Source organism: Pempheris klunzingeri, chromosome 12, assembly GCF_042242105.1.
Source record: "Pempheris klunzingeri isolate RE-2024b chromosome 12, fPemKlu1.hap1, whole genome shotgun sequence".
Lineage (NCBI taxonomy): Eukaryota > Metazoa > Chordata > Actinopteri > Acropomatiformes > Pempheridae > Pempheris > Pempheris klunzingeri.
This window is the reverse complement of record NC_092023.1, coordinates 3,322,209-3,341,039: the sequence shown is the minus strand read 5'-3', so window position 1 is coordinate 3,341,039 and position 18,831 is coordinate 3,322,209. Positions and strand designations below refer to the sequence as shown.

Sequence of the window (18,831 nt, the reverse complement as noted above, 5' to 3'; positions counted from 1 at the left end):
TTCTGCATCTTTTCAGAACATGTGCACGAGCCCACCAGCTAATTTTCCACATGGAAGGCACTTAATGACACGGCTCTTCTTAACTTTTCAAAGTTCTTTGCACCAAATAAAATAAATACAGATAATATGAAGAGCAAGTTCATCGACTTAATGGAAATGTATTTAGCATTCTTCAGTGATAATGGCTACGAAGTCCAGAAAAAAGATTGTGCATCCTGTGATACAGAATGTAGCCGCTACGCTAAAATCATCTCCAGCCAAGATGCAGGATGCATTGCTGTCATGAAGCCGTCTTTTTTATGCTTCCACTGGGGGCACTAAAGCTGCAAGTCTTCAAATCCTACACTGAAGGGCTTTAAGAAGAAGATTAGATACTAAACACAGCAATACGTGGACCATCAATTACTGTTCTTTAAACTTTCTGTTGCTGTAACCACGAAGCTAAATCATGCTTTCACACAATCGTCTAATAAAACTCATCAATATCATTTTTGGATTTTTATTATAAAGAACAGATGTTTCAAGACAACTCAGACTTGTGAAATCAGTTTAAATAAAACTATTAAATGAAGACGGTCTTTTTATACAAATATATTTTGTTACCACTCTCCTTTAAAACACACACAGTAGGTGCTGTGTCTGGTAACGCTGCAGATCAAACTGTTCCCAGAAGTTCAGTTCAGGTTTCAGTTGGGATGCATATTTACATGAAAATTTAATTTTATTTGAACAAACACATATTAACAAAAACAGTCTACCATGTGTTCCTCCTTTAAGCTCAATATTCAATTCACCGTCCACACAACCTCTTTTTTTTCCCTCTACGGGCGATTCCTCAACCTCCGCGGCGCTGGCTGAGGTGTCCCGCCGGTGGTGTTCAGCTGAGCGCACCCAGAGGTGACACAAACGCCCGGCGGGCCTCTGAGACCTGGGTGGCCCCTAAGCCCGGGCCGGCCCACGTGTCCCCTCTCACCCTGCTTGCCTGGCTGGCCGTTAAAGGCTCTGCCAGAGCGTCCACGCTGACCTGTGATTGAGGCAAAAATGTTGTTTAGTCTTCAGGCCGTGTCTGTCTGCTCAGTTAGCTGAGTAAGGCAGTTTTCACAGATTCCACAAACAGAGCATTTACGGAGAAAAATAATTTCTTTTTTGGCAAATAACACCTTTCTCCTACAGTAACACATCTCTTCTCTCCTCTCCTGGGATTTTAACCAAACAAATCTGAGCATTCAAAGATGAATTTACCCTTTGGACCCTGGTCTCCTGTGTACCCAGGTAGGCCGTAACCCTTGGCTCCTTTATCACCGGGCTCTCCTCTGTCACCTGCAGGCCACACACACACACACACACACACACACACACACATTGATCTACTAGCAGGAATGACAGCTGACAGGCCGACCTGCTACTCCCAAAGGAGTGAGAACACTCAAGAACACGCGGCGCATGTTGATTAAAGAGCACATGTGTTACTGAGATCATTGTTAAATAAATGTTTAAAACACCTTGTAAATATTCTTCGATTTCATTGGCTTGGCGCGGGAATGTAGCATGAGCGTGACATCATGCCCGGGCCTGTGACCGTAAATTAGAGCCGAGGATATACATGTTAGCCTACAGGTTTACAGCGCCGTTTGAATCAGCAGTTTCGTCCAGTGTGGTTCAGGATGAAAGGTAGTCGAGCGTGTTCTTCACGGTGGTGGAAAACATCAAAAAACATTTATCCAAGCTCATTTGAGTTTTTCCAGTTCACGCTGCTTTAGTCGTCTATTTCAGAGGGACGTGTCGTACTTTTACAGTAAGTTAAAGAGTTTAATTTAGTGGCAGTCAGCCCTGTACTTTTAGTCCCTACTATTGGTTCAGCTCTAAAAAACACGGCGCTCAACACTTCCCATAATCCAGACAACCCCCTGATGACATCACTGTGACATCACCAGGGTTATTTTTCTCCGAGTTGACAAAACGCCACAGACGACACGACACAAGTGTTGAATACTACGGCCCATAAAAGTAAGTGAGCAACAGGCTCCTTAAAAAGCCTTAAAACGTCTTCATTTACAATTAAAATGCCTTGAAAAGTATTAAATAGTCTTAAATTCTGTTTGCAAAGGTCTTAAAAATGTATTTTTGTCTCCTTTTGTATCCTGTTACAGCGCAGCTACGTTGAACATGTAAGATCTGCGACTCTGACAAGACGAGTGTAGTGATTATTATCATTAAGGACAAATATCTTCATCTTTTTCAATTCATTTCTTCAGAATTGATGTTTTGAGTAAACTGAGGTATTAAAAAGTCTTATATTTAACTTGCTGATGCCCGCAGACACCCTGAAGTCAACCGATCTCGATGAGCAGCATCAGTGGTTTTGTTTGAATGGCCTTTACTTGTAATACTGAGTACTGATCGTAAAGCTGCTTCAGTGAAGCTCGGTGGAGCCACACTCCTCCCAGAAACACTCCAGTAACAACGGTGCTCCATGTCTGCTGGATGTGTAAATAAGCAACTGTTTGCCAACACGCTACAGTCACCATATGAACTTTAATAAGACGCTAATGTGTCAGCGATGTGTTTACAGTTTGTTGTGCTGCTCCTACACGGCCAAGAAAATCATTAAAAGTAGATTTAAGTGAAGTTTTCCCATCACCGGTTCCTAAAACAAGAACTGGTGAATTATAGTTTTGTTCTGAATCCTATTCATAAATATAATCTTTATTTGTTAGTCGCACCTGTTTCTCCTTTTGAACCTGGTTCTCCGGCTTCTCCGTAGAATCCCTGCAGGCCCACTTCTCCATCAACACCATCATTACCAGGGTCACCCTGACAACATCATCAATAGGAAAATACACTGTTAATCTCTGGTCTGTTTTCAGTATAAACTTTGAGATTTTGTTTTATTTTTTATCTTTTTTTTGTTGTTGATGGTTTCAAGTCATGAGTTCAGGTTCTGTTCACCGCTGACCAGCTCTGTGCACTGAAGATCTATCATTCAATACTTTGTAGGGAAAACATTGTACAGTACTGGTACATGACTGTTCCTGGTTTGGCATTAAACACCACAACATGAGGCTTGCTGGCCATAATCTAATATAGTGGAATATTTCTTATATAGCCATGACTTCAAGAGCATTTATCAGCCTCAGAGTCATTGTGATTAAAGAAGTTGTGGAACATGAATCAGTTCTACACTGTATAATAATGTGGAAAAGGCTTTCCAATCCAAGGACAGCCTTGATAGTCTCCAAAAACCATTCAACACAGACCAAGTGTCTAGTCTGCGACTCCTTATTTGTCCTCATGGAGACGTGGAAAATTGTAATGTTTTCATTCCAAGCTTTTCTGCCAAATACTTCGGCTCTCTTAGTCCAGTCCAGACCCTCGCAATGTGTTTGCATTTTACTCAGGCAGGGAGACAAAAACGAGCGATGTATGTAGAATGTGCTGCGCTCTGCCTCGGCTGAAGGTCTGCAGGAGGAGAGGTGACACAGAAAAAGCACTGATTTGAGAGTGTCTGTGCAGAACAGCCAAACTCACGGGAGGTCCGGGGGGTCCTTTCTGTCCGGCGGGACCAGGAGCACCCATGGGCACGTCCCCATAAAGAGGACAGACTGCAGCACACGTCCGCTTCACTGAGTTGGCGAAGGTGGACATCTGCTCCAGCACCACTTTCTTACAAACCTCGATCACGTGTTGAGCAGGGAGGGTTGGGCCCTGTGAGACAAAATCATTACCACATCCATCACTGGAGGTGGCCCAACTGTGGGACATGTAATATGGAATATTACAGGACGGGGCATGCTGAAGCAATGGCCGACTCTCAGAGGAAATGCAGTGAACAAACGAAGCCAACAGTATTTCCTGAGGCTCATTATGGATTTATAGCCACACTAAATGAAGCCCGTGCTGTGAGTCACTACAAACTACAGGCTTATGAGGAACTGTTTAAATATGCTCTTGACACAAAAGTTGTTACCAAACACTGCACCAGTCAGTGGAGACACTAGTGCAAATGATAACCATGTTGTTTCTGTGCCATCGTTAACAGACAGATGAAGTGCCAATTACACTCCAGGCTGAGGAGCAGTGCTACTCTGTCCTGTAGCTCTGTGATTATTTGTGGTATCAGCCAAAAAACTTCAGCTTCAGAAGCTTGTATTTTACTTACTGGTGGACCTGGGGGCCCCTGAAAGCCATCTGGTCCTCCTTCACCTCGAACTCCCTTGACTCCAACAGGACCCGAGCGTCCGGGTGGGCCTGCCGGGCCGCGCTTCCCCCGTCCTCCCTGAGGACCCTGTTCACCCCTGTCTCCAACCTACACAGCAGGTTAACAACATCAGCAGGAGCGGATTTAGGACTCAACTCAAATACAGTGAGAAATCAGTTGTGCAATGACACAAACTTTATGGAGAGCAGCTTGAAACGTTTATTATGTCATATAAAACACAGTAACTGACTGAGTCATATAGAAAGCTAAGCAAACTAGCAAGAAACAGACTCTCAGCAGTACAAGTAAATATTCTCCAATCCAATACAGCTTAAAGCACATTTGCTGTATCAGAACAGCAATAAAGTCTATCTATCTATCTATCTATCTATCTATCTATCTATCTATCTATCTATCTATCTATCTATCTATCTATCTATCTATCTATCTATCTATCTATCTATAACCACACGACAACGCAACAATATTCCAATAAATAACATGAGAAACGTCTGGAAAGGTTTCTGGTAGAAAACACCTGGGACATGTAGACGCCGTCACGTCTACAGATGCTGTAAATATGTTTGCAATGATGAGTTGATGTTGATGGAATCTGATTAAATTTGGAATCTGACGGGTTGATGTTGAAGATTTTCAGTCCACCGAGTTTGCAAGCAGAGAGTGTGATGAATGTCATGTTTTCTGACCAATAAAACACGGATGTCTGGCAGGAATATCACAGTATTAGTAACGCACACCTGCACGTCTGCTGTTTTTTTTAGTGACCCAACTCAACGCAGCCAACAAATGGTTCTTATGTTGTGTTATAATCATCACCGTTAGTAACACAACAGAGTCACAGCTCACCTTTCCTTTTGGGCCCTTGACTCCTTTTTCCGCCTTCGAGAAAAAAAAGAAAGAAGTCACGTCAAGACAAAGAAAACACAAAGAGGATGTAATGATGAGCAGGAGGATTTAAGGCAGTACCTGTGTGCCTTTAGCTCCTTGGATTCCCTGGATTCCTGTGTCACCCTGTACAAGGCAAATAGAAACTAAACAGTGCTGAAGCTTGCAGGTATTTACAGGATTTATCTGAATTTCACAGGTGTTGTTCTCCAGAAGTATGAGGATAAAACAGAGCATCAGTCACATGAACTCTGATGCTTCAGGCAAATGTTACACATGATTGGCTAATTGTGGCCTTAAAAGATGATGTTATGATCTGATATTTTCTTTCTAACGGCTAATGGATGAGGATGGATTACCTTGGACCCTGGTTTTCCAGGCACACCCACGTGTCCCTGTGAAGAGATGACATGGTTTAATGGCTTGACGAAAATGAACTAGTGTTTGGAGGAGTTTAGAAAATTCATCTGGAGCACTTACAGTAGGTCCCGGTGGGCCGATAAATCCAGGTCTTCCTGGCTTCCCTGCAGAACCCTTGTAACCTCTTGGGCCCTCGAGAATAAAACATTCATTAAACCGACCTAAGGGGCTGCTTTATTCTTTGTCATTTTCCTTTAAGATGGCAAACTACTTTACGTACGAAATGGATGATGTGCTTGTCTTCGGTGACAGAAAAGGTGACTTACGGTTCGGCCTTGGGGACCCATCTCTCCTGCTCCCCCGAGGGTGCCTTTCTCTCCCTGTGGAAGACACAAAGCTCAACAAATGAATCTTCCAAAAACAACCGAACTGAACCTTTATTCACAAAAACAAACAAGATCAGCGAGTTACCTTTGTTCCAAGTCTTCCCAGTTTCCCGCTGAGACCTTGTGATCCTTGATAAGCCTGTGAGGAACACATAACACTCATAAAAACTCAAGTGCTTGGAAGATTCGTCATCACGATGTTGTCATCAGATAATATAATACCTCTATTCCTGGATCACCATCTCTGCCTGGCAGGCCCGGATCTCCAATAATGCCCTGGGGAAACACTATCATTAGTATAAAACAGAATTATTTTTGTAAGTGAGCACTCAGGGCTGCGTCAGCTGTGAATCACCTTCGGTCCGAGGACGCCGGCTCTGCCCGCGGGCCCTTGGATCCCCTAGATCAGACAAAAAAAAAAAAACATATTCAAAACAGGTATTTTTTGTGCTTCTTGTTCACTCATATAAAATAAAGATGAGTAAATGATCAAATACATACAGGCGCCCCTTTCTCTCCACCAGCTCCCCTCTCTCCAGGATCGCCCACTATACCCTGTCAAAGCATCATTTGAAGCAGCATAAGTTAAGATTTTATTTTCTTTATTTGCAGATTTCATCCGGTGAGCAACATGAACGTGAAGCAGGGAGCCGTCCTTCATATACAATAGAGTAGGTTAACACTGCGGTTGAGGCTCTTCTCTCTGTGACTCACCAGCTTATGTTGATATAGTTCAGGCCCTCAGATCTCAGCCAAAATCCAGCCACACGAACTAATGTTGTTTATGGAGACGGCATATAAGCCAAAAACAAAGCTGTATTCCAGTGTTTTACCACATTAAATATGATTAACTGGCCGTCCACGCTCACATGAGGACGTTGAAGGAAACGGACAAAGAATTAAGAGTATCTTCTTATTGATTAAGGAGGAGGGAACCCCTCAACAACCCACCTGCTTTCCTCTGGGCCCAGCACGCCCTGCCGTGCCAGCTTTCCCTCTTTCCCCCTAAAAATAAAAGCACAATGGAATTAAATCGCAGTATCCGGGTTCAAAAAGGTGACAGAGAAAGAAGGAAATATGAATACCTTAACTCCTTGAAACCCGGGAATGCCTTCATATCCTTTTTCACCTTTAGCGCCCTTCAAGGAGGCCATAATGTCAGTAATACAGTAATTGCGTAATGACTTGCAAAAGGGCTCACTGCTGTGTCTGAAAGGTTAACTTACAACTTCTCCCAGTTTCCCAGTCTCCCCAATGTTTCCAGGTGGCCCACGAACGCCCTTTAATTGAAATCACAACTCCAGTGAAACGTCTGTGGCTTCATTAGCTGGTGCCTATTTCCTAATTAAAGCCTGCATCGAGCGGAGGAGTTTACCTTGAAGCCGGCTGCCCCTTTTAATCCTTTCAGCCCTTTAGCTCCTCTGTCTCCCTGTCAACACAAAACCTCATTTATGCAGATTTGTAACATTTCAGGTTAAAGAAGATGACAAATCTAACGTGATAAATTACCACTTGGCCCCAGAGTCCTCTCATTCCTTTCTCTCCTTTGATTCCCTCTTCGCCCTGAGGACACATGTGTGTGTGTGTGAGAGAGGTTTCATTAATGTGTTTTAAGCCAAACTGAAGTTTAACCCTGATAGGGGCATAAAAAGGCAGATCCTACCTTCAGGCCTGGCTCACCGATGTTACCGTAGTCTCCCGTGTTTCCTCTGATCCCCTGCAAGACAACTTTGACTTAATCACAATCAAGACTTTTTCTGGAAGATTAAACTTTGGGTGTATCAGACAGAGAAACTGTTTAGACACGACAGCATTTGCTTGATGTTGCAGTGGCATTCAGACTAATTCTACTTAGAAAAAGAGAAAATATTTCTAAACAAGTGTTGCATTATTCCTTAATACACGCAAAGACAATGTGTGGTCTATACATGGTGCTTAAATGTGAGCTTTGAACAAAACGAGGCTCCTTCTGTCTCCCTCTGCTTCCTGCCTGTATGCTGAGCTAAATGTCCGGTAGTTTGAGTTTCATTCTTACTGCACAGATATGTGTGTGGTATCCTGAAGCTGTCAGACTATTCCCTAACACAGGCTGCAAAATTTGCCAAGACAAAATGAGGATAAATAGGTTCAAAATGCTATAACTGTCACATTAGTCACATTAATGGAAAATATACACAAGCGTATTCAGCAGGATTTAGGAAACATTAGTCATAAATACAACAAAATAGACCAGTATTGTTTGGACAGATGCTGACTTCCTCAGTAGGAGAAGGAAAAGTGTTTTCCACTTGGCTGTATTCCACTGAGTCAACAAACAGATTAAACAAGCCCAGGACGCCTTTGTGTTGTCAGTTTATTTGACCATCTCACCTAACAGTGTTTTTTAAGCAGAGTCAGCTGGGCGGAGGTTAACCTCAGAGATGGCCGACAGTACGGCGAGAGGCACGACCGTGAACTTTACGATCTTTCTAAGGCAGTATAGCTGCGACGAGCAAAGGACCACCCACCACCTGAGATGGACAGTTCATATATCTGTGCCAGGAAATGCCCTCCTCGAATGCCAGCAGGGGGAGGAGATAAACATGTTGGGGCTCTGTGATTCACAAGCTGGCAGGAGGTCAAAACTCTAACGAGTTACACAAGACAGATGTTTACTCCCAGATGAGCAACAGCTGCAATTCAGGACATCAATATGTAGCATGTACAGCTCTGGAAATGTGCTCTGAATGTACGTGGGTCGACAGGCTTACATGTGTTTGCTCAGGCAGCGTGGGGGATTTCCTTGAGTGCAAAGGGCACGCTAAATGCCAAACCATCGAGCACGTATAAAAAGAAAAAAAAAAAACTCCTCCGTCTTTAAACACATGTTCTCCGGACTGTTTTTAAAAGACTCAGATCTGATCCAACGTAACAGGGACTGCTAAGCATCAAAGAGATTAACAAGTCATAAATATAAAGTGGAAATAATCACGTCTGCAGTTCCCTGGAGGATACAAATGTACGCGTATTTGTTCGTTCATTGATGCATGTGCAACTGGCTCCTGCAGCAGGATACTTTATTCATTACAGGTTTATCAGACCATTCCTCTGTCACAGCTCTGTCCTCCTGTGGGGAATTCATCCGCCTTATCAACAACAATAAAAACACTTGAGACACAAAACATCGGAGAAATTTCACGCGATAGTTAAGCACACTAATGCCACTCATTAGACAGCATAAGGAGGGTATGGTTATTGCTCAACTGCCTGGTTTTCCTGTGTGTGTGGGATTCATTACACTTGGCTCAGTTCCTTCCAAATGGAAAAGCAAAACCATTAAAAATCCTGTGATCATTTGCCAGTTAAATCCTGTATTCTAAATAAGCAGCGTCTGTGTTTTAAGATGCAAATGGCTATTTCAGAAATACAAAAACAAATTTATTGTCACATCCGTATTGGTTTGTGTTTGTCTTGGCTTCCTCCTGAACCTTTTGCAGAGCGGACATGAGTTCTCAAACTATAAAAGGAGGCCGTCTGTTTACTATCGCTAGGCGCTTCTGCTTCCAGATCTGTTTCCATCCTGTCGTGTCTCAGTTGTACTTCTATTGCCATTTTCCACAGCTTCGCTGCTGTCTCGCGAGTGAAAGTTTTACAATGTCACTCACCCACGATTCAGTTTAACTCTTTATTGTACAAGAGGAAGGTGAATCACCAGAACGCACATTCATCCAGCTTTCGTATTTGCACTACTGAGAGACATGTTGTGCATTTATTTACCCAGTTTCCTTGTCTTCCTTGGTCTCCGCCTTTTCCAGGAAGACCTCTGTGACCCTGCAGATGAATTTAAAATTTAAGTCAACACAGATTCAACCGCTATGTTCTGGCAATTTTCTCTGTGCAGGTACGTTCACCTTTGGCCCCGGAGGTCCCTGAAGTCCAGGCTGTCCATGCATACATTTGCAAGGCGCTCTTCCAGCTGTCAGACCAATCTCTGCGTATCCCCCACACTGCCATGGAAAGAGAGGTGAGACAAACTACACACACAAGCCTAGCAGAGGGAGTGAAACCATGTTGAGTGGGAGATGACTCACCACACTGGAGAGCTCACAGCAGCCCTCTGAATAAGCCTGCTCAGGGTCACATGACACCTCCATCTGCTGGAGGTCCACCTGGAAAGAGACAGAGGATAGTATGAGAAATGAAGCTTGTATACCAACTCAAAGGATGTTTAACTATAACTTTAGATTCACAAAAATCCAAGCTGTCAACACACCGACACGGAGCGATCTCCCGCAGCCCGCTTGACGATGGAGGTGTAGCCTTGGTGGATGACTGGCCGTTGCTCATCAATGGACTCCACGGTGACTTCTTCACAGTCTATCAGCAGCTTCACCTGGCCGCCCTTCACACTCAGAGCCAGCTTGTGCCACTCTCCGTCAAACAACTTCTCCACACCGTGGAAGGTCCTCAGCATCTGGCTCCCATGGGGGCTGGTGTAGAAGAAGTCTAAAGAGCGAGTATCACCCTGGAAGCGCAGGCCGACTTGCTCTCGTCCGTTGGGGTCGCTGACCTGCCACAGATCCCAGGATTTCTTGGCCGTGTCCTTTGTCACCTTAAATGTTGCAATGATGGAGTAGTCGGAGGGAAGTCCATCTGGATACACGTCACTTTGGCAAGAGAGTGAGGTTTAGAGAGCTGGATAACATTAAAGAAAGGCAACTTCCTTCTCAGAAAAAACAAATAAAGGCTTTGTAGGAGCATAAGGGTTTTATTTTATAAGAACACAACTAAGTAGAAACAGAAACTTCTTGCACTTAAGGCTTAAATTCCCCTTTAGCATATGACATTTGACTCGTAACTCCTTCGATTTGAGCAAAGCACATTTTCACTTAACTCAAAAGGCAACGCTGCAGGAAGAATCAAACTAAGGCGAATACATCAGTGTTTAGAAGGTCGGTGTTCTCTTAGCATGTTAGCATGCTAATGCAAATACCTAATAGTTGTTGAGACATTTCAGTATGGACCAAAGTGGTGGACATACCGACACAGCTGGAGCCACGCAGCAAATTTTCAAAAGAATCCAGTGAACATCTGAGCGAAACTTCATGAAATATTTTCGTGCCATTTAAAGGATCATTTTGGTGTTTTTAATGTTTCAGGGAACCGTGTCGGTCAAAGTACATCCACTGAAAGTGTTTTTGCCTTTGACAGAATCAGATTGTTATATGAAGTGTATATTGTTTAACCAGAAACATGTCACACTGTTCAAAGCCACCAGACTCCATAGTTCTGATCATAACCTATATTCTTATGAGTGGATAGCATAACTCACATAACATAAATCTTGGAAATTTGCTGTAAAGGATGACGTTGTAGTCTGATCTGTCAGACCAACTGGAAAAGCTTTTGTACCAACCAGCCATTTTGAACCCAAAATAAAAATATCAAAGTTCCTCTAATTGGTTTAATTTTCCACATAATTCACATGTGGTTAGCGCGTGGTTGGTGCTATTAAAGCTCACAAATGAAAATTCAAACAAAATAACAATACACCCCCTGAGAACCTCCAGTGCTTTAACTTGTAGTGACGTACAGGTGCACACCAGGACTCTGTGACATCATCGCTAAGTGGGATTACAGGTGCGAAATTCAGTCTGGAATTGAATGAACCTTTAAAGAGCATGTGTGTGTGGTTAGAAATGTACTTTGTCGCACCTGTAACCCAACAGTGACGCCATGCTGTACCGACACAACCAGCTTCAGTGACATTAACTGTGCTCAGGCAGTTTAATATTGTACCTCATGGTCCTCCGTAGGTGAATGGAGGGGTTGACGCGGTAGGCCACCGCCTCAGGTTGAGAACCGTCCACTCTCCTCACGCCTCTCGACTCGGGCACATGAAACTCCTCCAGCAGATCAAAACCTCACAACACAAACACTGAGCTCAGTTTGATGTTTCACATGTTGGGCTTCAAAGGAGCTGAGCTGCTTCTGAGTCTTATGTCAGTGCTGATATCACTGATTTAGAAATGGCTGCATTACTCATTGTCATTAATAATGCCATGTCTTCACAGGTTCAGTGAGGTCATTTATTAATCCTGTCAACGCACACAGGCTGTTTATTTTCTTTCATTTGTGCTTTTGGCTACTGAATTCCAAACACTGGCATCTTTGTGCTGCAGAGTGAATGAGATCAGCATGACTGCGGTGCTTCCTGAGAGATTAACACTTGTGGATGAAAGCTGGTGAGAAAATATGAATACAAATGTTATGACTTGAGTATAAAAACCCTTACAGCTGCTACTGTGGCACGTTAACAGCTTCGATTCTTTGGTAGAGAGATTGCAAGTGCACAAGTAGGATCGTTCTGGGAAATAAGCTGCTGTCTTGTCTGATTGCACATATGTTTCACTGCCATGAATCACAGCCAATAGGCCAACAGCACATATTGAAGTTAAACCACTGGGATTGTTATTGCTCTGTACAGCTCATACCAGCCTGTTGACATTGTGATTTATCTATAAGCAGGTTGAAAAGAAACATCGAGGTAAATAGTTTCTCCATTGTAACAGGCTCATGTACACAGCTTAACCTGAAAGTGACCCTTTGACCTCTCACTGTCCAAACAGGCACTGAGAGCAGGAAATACGATCCTGCTGTGAAGACAAACAATGAACTATGAACTGACAAATACTGTCATCTGCTGGTTGTGGTGCAGTAACACAATGTGCAGCCCGGAAAAGTTCCATCTTAGATCATTAATATGATATACTGTATGTGATTATAGTCCGTCATGTTTTATAGGATATGTTTATTTAAGCAGAAAAGGCCTCAGTGAGATCAGAAATCTCTTTAACGGGAGTGTTCTGGCAAAGACAGCAGCAGCATGAATTCAGCCCCACACAGCTACACAGAACCAGAATATTCATGCAGCGGGAAAGACGCTGTAGTCATCAAATAACTGTGAATGGAATAAAACTTACTTGGCAACTTTTGACACTGGGTCAGTCCCAAAATGGCAAAGAGTGCTGCAAACACCAGCATGTCTTTGTAGGCTGGCATTTTCTTTGTTTGTGTGTGAAGTCAGGTGCTATAAGTGCCTGTAGCACAGCAATTAAATAGATTAGTGATTCAATAAGTCAGATTAATTTAGATATCATTGTACAATACACTCAACTGTGTCCCACGGTTATACATTTCTATGCATACATGTTAAAGATTTAGAAACAGTAAAGAAAGAATGCTAAATTTCTTGCCTTTATCAACTGGAATATCAAATCAAAATTGGTGAAATTTTCCTTTTAAGTCCTCTTAAGTGTCCAGTAATGTAATTCCCTTGATGCAATTTGTCTCCTACAGTCTGATAATCATAATAATAATAATTCATAATATGAATATCGGCCGAAAAAACCAACACATTCTCAAGTTTCATCAAATTCGAGGACACAGTGACACTAAAAACTAGATCGAATATACAGCTGATCAAACTGCATTGATTATCAACCAGACATCACAGACAGCTCCAGTTTAGAGAATTTCCTGCTGACTTCATAAAAATGCATATTGAAAATAAAATAAAATGCACAGAACGTTGAAAAGACTCACATATTCCAGAGAAAGACAGTCCCAGGGCTCCTGCACATGGATCCTTGAGTTCCTGGTGTGAGGATATATCCCGCTCTAAAGAGCCATCCTGGGCCAGTGTTTGAGCTGAACAGGAGGACCATTCAAACCACAAGCTCTGGGTCTCAGAGGAGCCTGACCCCTGAGCTCCACTCCACCTTTGGTCCCAGGGGGATCTGCCTCCTCTCATAGGCCGGTTACACCTACAGTCACTGCAAGGTAACACGGTCCACGTCAGAGAGATGTAGGTGAGTGGACGAGTGGGGCCTTAATGTAGGTTACAGCTACCGACAGGAGAAACTCACAGTAGTGGTGAAGGACACGCCTGAAGTTTAGCAAAGTTTTATGTTTTTGTGTATTTTTTTTTCTACGATGTCTATTTACTCGTGGGACAGTCAGAAAAAAAAGGGCTTTTGTGGGAGCTGTTGCAGAAACTTGGTCTATAATTGCTTTTTCAAAAACAGCCCCACAGGTTTTAGTGTATGTTCATTCAAGACAGTGTTTTATCATCTGTAGAGTCTCACTGAGAGAAAGATGTAGTATGTCACAGCTAAACACAAGATGCTCTGCAAACATTCCAGCCGGAGGAGACCGCACCTTCAACCTAAACCACCGCACTGAATCCAACAGCCTGGCGATGGTGAAATTGTGGAGAAACGACTCCTGGATAACACAAATATCCATCAAATTACTGCCTCAACATGTGGACACAAATAGAAGACTTAAAAAATGTCTTTAAAGTGTTGTAATTTATAAAACACTGCTCTAGTAGGAGATAACAGCTACTGATCTAATGGCCCAGTTACCCAGTAATTACTTTCCACTTTCTTAAACCCTTTATGAATCACAGTGGGGTCCTTTAATCCCCATTAAATTACTAGATTATTCAATAAGCAGCATGAAAGAGACAGAGAGAAAATAAGAGTACAGTTTAAAGCCATGTTATCAGCTCTGTGAGGCTGAATGCTGTATGTTTACTGTGTTAACCAGCACGCTCACATTTGCTAATTAGCACTAAGCACAGCTGAGGCAGATGGAAATGCCGTTAGTGTTTAAGGCACTCGGTCATAAACCATGACGATTCATCCTCAGGGGACTGTGAATATCTGCAGTAAATGGTATGGAGATATTTCACTAAAAACCCAAAATGTAACCCTCGTGGTGGTGCTGGGGGGGGGAAGGTCAGAGGTCAGAGGATCAGCAAAGTCAGTAGGATTTGTCTTTTGGTAACGATGAGCATCTGCACAAAGTGTCACGGCAATCCATCCAATAGTTGCTGAGATGTTTCGGTGTAAACCAAACGAGACTTGCTCGCTAAATCGAGCAAAGCAGATATATATACGATTCTGTGGTCCACACCAGCCTCAGGTGGTTTTCTGCAAGCAGGTTTATTACAAAGTAATGTTACAGTAACAATTTCAGCTGGACACAGATGCACAGGAGAATGTCTACACGGAGTGACACCTTCTAAAGGTCAATGCACACACTGCTGTGAAGTGGTCAAACAAAACAAGGACTGCGGCTGCTCACAAACAAACAGGACTCGAAAAGCTTCATGATTACGAGGTTTCTGCTACTTGCTTTAAATAGTGTTTTTCAAAGGTTTCTGCAGTGCTTACTGGGGTTTATTGTGGTATATTGCATTGCCCTTTAAAATGCATGTTGGCAGTATATCATAGCACTTAAATAGATAAATGCAGTGCCTCAAAATGGTACCATAGTGCACCATCTACTCCAGACGTAAGCAAATGTAAATTACAGTACATTCAGTAACTCTGAGCGCGATCCTGCGTGTTGCCCTTCATTAGTGTGTTTAGAAATGTTAACCGTTCCCAGCTTTTCTAGTGTTCGTCAAACCAATACAGGTTTTTTTTTTCCTCAATAAAATAAAATACGATAAAAACAATTTGACATTTTTCACAAAAAATAAAATACATTAAAAACAAATGCACAAGGCCATTAACGATCCATTCTCACATCATATTAAACAATATTGCCTCTCAACAGAATATTTTACATCTTCGCAACAATTTAAATAACACTCAACAAGTTTGCAGTCTTTTAAGTTAGATATCTCCAGTGTCCGATACGTGTTTAGGGTGCAACTAGCTCCTGGGTTGTTTGACGTGAAGGCCACTGACTATCGCTTGGATCCCTTGGCCAGTTTGCTCGTGGGAGTGGTTCTTCTCTGAGGAGTGGGGATCTTGGAGGGTTTTCCTCCGTGTTGGCGTGACGCAGAGCGCGGCGTCGCTCGGGTCGTGTCGCCGACCGTCTCGGACACATCTGAGCACACGGACTGGATGTCCGAGATGTCAAAGTCAGAGGCGTCGCTTCCCCTGCGACTGCTCCCTCTGCTTCCGGCTTTACTTCCAGGTCGGCTGGAATTTCTCCTCGACTCTGGAAAGATTAAAGCGAAGTCAACAAACAATGAACAACAGTCACTACTGCTTCAGTGCAGTTTAACAGACGGTGTTACCTCCAAACACAAACTGACGAGCCTCTTTAATCCGTCCTCTAAATGCCATTTTTGGAAGATTATCAACACATACTCCAGTTTTTACAGCCATCTTGTGACTGCTGTCTGTAATTAGAGCTTTTAAATGATTAATTAGCTAACAAGCCATTATGTACTTTATGTTCATGTCTACTACATACTGTGTACAGTGTAGTTTGTGGTACTATCAGAAGTACGACACAGTACACTGGGTACTAAATACCATGTTGTGCTTCTGATAAGGACTTAATGTTGATCCAGAGATCATTAGTTTGTTCCTGGTATGATCATTTACACATTTTTCCAAATATCTTTGTTCTAAATGTTACGGTTTTCCATCTTTTCCTGATTTGTAAGGTTTGACCATAAATGTCAAGAGTTTGTGGAGATTTGTGTGTTTTTTGAAAAGTGAACTACAAAATCAGGTATAATACAGAAGTTGTTGCCCAATAATTAAAATTGGCCCATTAATGGGTTAATATTATATTCGATAGACAAAACTTGTTCTTTAAATTCTCTGCAAGTTTGAACCAAACTTGACAAAAACAAATCTTCAGTCACGTCATGAAAAGACGGCAGAAGTTGCTCTCAACTCACCACCTATTGTCTGTGTTCGAGCCTTTAGCACAGCGGCGCTGATCAGCGTTCCCTCCTCACCAGACTGAAACCCTTTGCCTGACAAGTACCCAGGAAGGCGTAATTTGCTGCCTTGAACCGGCGTACCCTGCAAGAGACAGAACTTTAACTCATTTGTAATCAGTAGCAATTAACTGCACATTATTAGGAGGACAGAGTCTCAGAAAAAGGTTTTATTAGAAAGCACTGATGATAACGCTGTTAAAGGTTTATGAAAACAACAACTGAGGAATCTCTTTTAGAAGCAGTTAGTATTTTAATCACGTTAAACCTGTAAGTTAAGTTGTTAATCACACATGCATAGATCACATAAAGTTGTTCTTAGTGTAGTTGCACTGAAATATAAACATATTTGTCAGGCAAGACTTCAATATTCAGCCCATTAGTAATCAGACCCAACTGAAATCTGTCACACATAAAAACCACTTTAGTCCAACATCTTCCAGATCTGCTAAGCTTTATACACACACACACACACACACACACACACACACTTTGTTTCTGTTTTGGTATTTATGTGGTAGATTTCAGCTGGGTGGTAAATCTGAAGCGTTCCACGTCATGACTATACCTCAGAGGATGAACCTGGGCTCCCAAAGGAGTCTGATGATTTAAGAGGAGTGGAGGGTTTGCTGTTTGTAAGCCAGGGCTTATCATAATTGCGGGTTATGTGTTGGGGAGTCTGGGGAATAACGGCAAATCAAAAAACACAGACATGGATTCACAAATCAAAAACTACAAGGAACACTAGATGTGAAAAACACGAAATTAAACAAGAAAATGATCAAACAAAGTAAAATCTATGAACTAATGCAGATAAATGAGAGGAAAATCATGGTGGGGAATGATCAATCTACATCGGGACAGACAGCGAGACAGCTACTGACGCCCACAGCGGACTGGAGCCTCTCACCTTGGCTGTAGTGGTCAGTGCCGGGTTTGAGGGCACCGGACAGCTCTGACTGGACGTGGATCTGTTGGGAGACGCTCCTCTGGACGACGGCCGCGACCTCCGACCTCGGTAGCGGAAGCTCGCCATCACCTGAGTGGTTCCTTCTGGGAGGATGAACTTCTCTCGCAGCTCCATGTTTGTCCTGCCTTTAGCTGAGAAACGACACTCCAGATGAGCCGGACTGCACGAGCACAACACTGATGGATGATGAAGTGAGCTAACTCTTTACTTTTCCACTTTAAGTCTGTAATTTCCTAACTAACTAATTTCATACTAATTATGGGAAAACTAGAAATTTTCTTCTGCTCCATTTAAAACCAACCACATTCATTAGTCATTTATTATTAGAAACTCTACATATATGTTGAATTTTGTGCTTTGCTGTGGAGAAATTTCACCTAATTTCATTTTGTCAGGTCTTTGTTTATACTAGGAAGAAAGTGTTGTTAATTACTTGAAAATGTACCATTCAAACACACAGCCTGTTTTCCCCATAATTAGCACCACATGACGTAGTTATGTCCTGGAGACTTCTGAATAAATGAATGGGAAATTATTAGGGAAATATAGACCTGTAAAATACAGTGTTACCATGATGTGACTGGTTTTAAACGAAGCAGAATATTCTAAATGAATTCAGTAAAAGCTGGGATTCAAATCATGAATAAACAATGGAAACACAAGACCCATGCAGCTCCACATGTCATACTGTCCTACAGGAGTCTAATTACTGCTGCAGCAGTGGTGGAATTAATGTTTCATCTCTAAACCAGCAGCGCTGCTGTGTTTGCTGTGACTGCTGCTAAACAAATGGTGCAGAAATTAGAATAAATTAAAGTTTGTCTACACACTCCCACATCAACAATGGCCCAAATTAGAAGAATTACCAATAAAACCAAACAGAAGTTGCACCAGTTGTGTTAAAAACTGAAAACCAGCCCGCATGCAGTTTTAACCCCTAAACTGTCAAACAACATAAACAGAGCAATAAATCCTGTTTCGGTTTTGTTGTGCAAAGACAACTTCATCATTTTGGCCAATGATGACGTCAGACAGTTTTATATTTACAGGAAATATAGTCAGCTACGCTTTCAAATGCTTGTTTGTTTGTTTGTTTGATGGCCAAGCACACCTGAAAACTGCAAAAGAAGCTCTGCTTAGAACCACTCGTCACATGCTGAGAGAGAAAAGAAGAGCTAACGTGGCTGACGGCGTCCCAAACCAGGTGACGTGACTCACACAAACAACTGCATGCATGAAAACCACAGTTGATCGTGAGTGGAGCTGATTCATGAAG

The 18,831-nt window shown here is 42.5% G+C and overlaps 2 protein-coding genes across 2 annotated transcripts in view; both read right to left on the bottom strand.

Annotated features, from left to right (window-relative positions):
* Positions 1-821: 821 nt before the first annotated feature.
* Positions 822-12,891, bottom strand: LOC139211218 (collagen alpha-1(IX) chain). The gene is made up of 26 exons (XM_070841499.1): positions 12,813-12,891; positions 11,629-11,752; positions 10,103-10,496; positions 9,921-9,998; positions 9,741-9,836; positions 9,607-9,660; positions 7,514-7,567; positions 7,360-7,413; positions 7,226-7,279; positions 7,077-7,130; positions 6,936-6,989; positions 6,802-6,855; positions 6,352-6,405; positions 6,206-6,250; positions 6,073-6,126; positions 5,936-5,989; positions 5,791-5,844; positions 5,585-5,656; positions 5,464-5,499; positions 5,186-5,230; positions 5,066-5,098; positions 4,160-4,306; positions 3,529-3,705; positions 2,724-2,814; positions 1,243-1,320; positions 822-1,024 (listed from the first exon to the last, which is right to left on the bottom strand). Exons 1-26 carry the CDS (start codon positions 12,889-12,891, stop codon positions 822-824), a joined length of 2,292 nt encoding a protein of 763 aa, XP_070697600.1.
* Positions 12,892-14,816: 1,925 nt separating this feature from the next.
* dst (dystonin) overlaps positions 14,817-18,831 on the bottom strand; it is a 91,243-nt gene continuing 87,228 nt past the window's right edge. The window contains exons 93-95 of the mRNA XM_070840652.1: positions 17,496-17,686; positions 16,544-16,670; positions 14,817-15,849 (exon numbers count right to left, since the gene is read on the bottom strand). Coding sequence (XP_070696753.1) covers positions 15,593-15,849; positions 16,544-16,670; positions 17,496-17,686 — 575 coding nt within the window. The 3' untranslated portion in view covers positions 14,817-15,592. The remainder of the gene's footprint in view (positions 15,850-16,543; positions 16,671-17,495; positions 17,687-18,831) is intronic.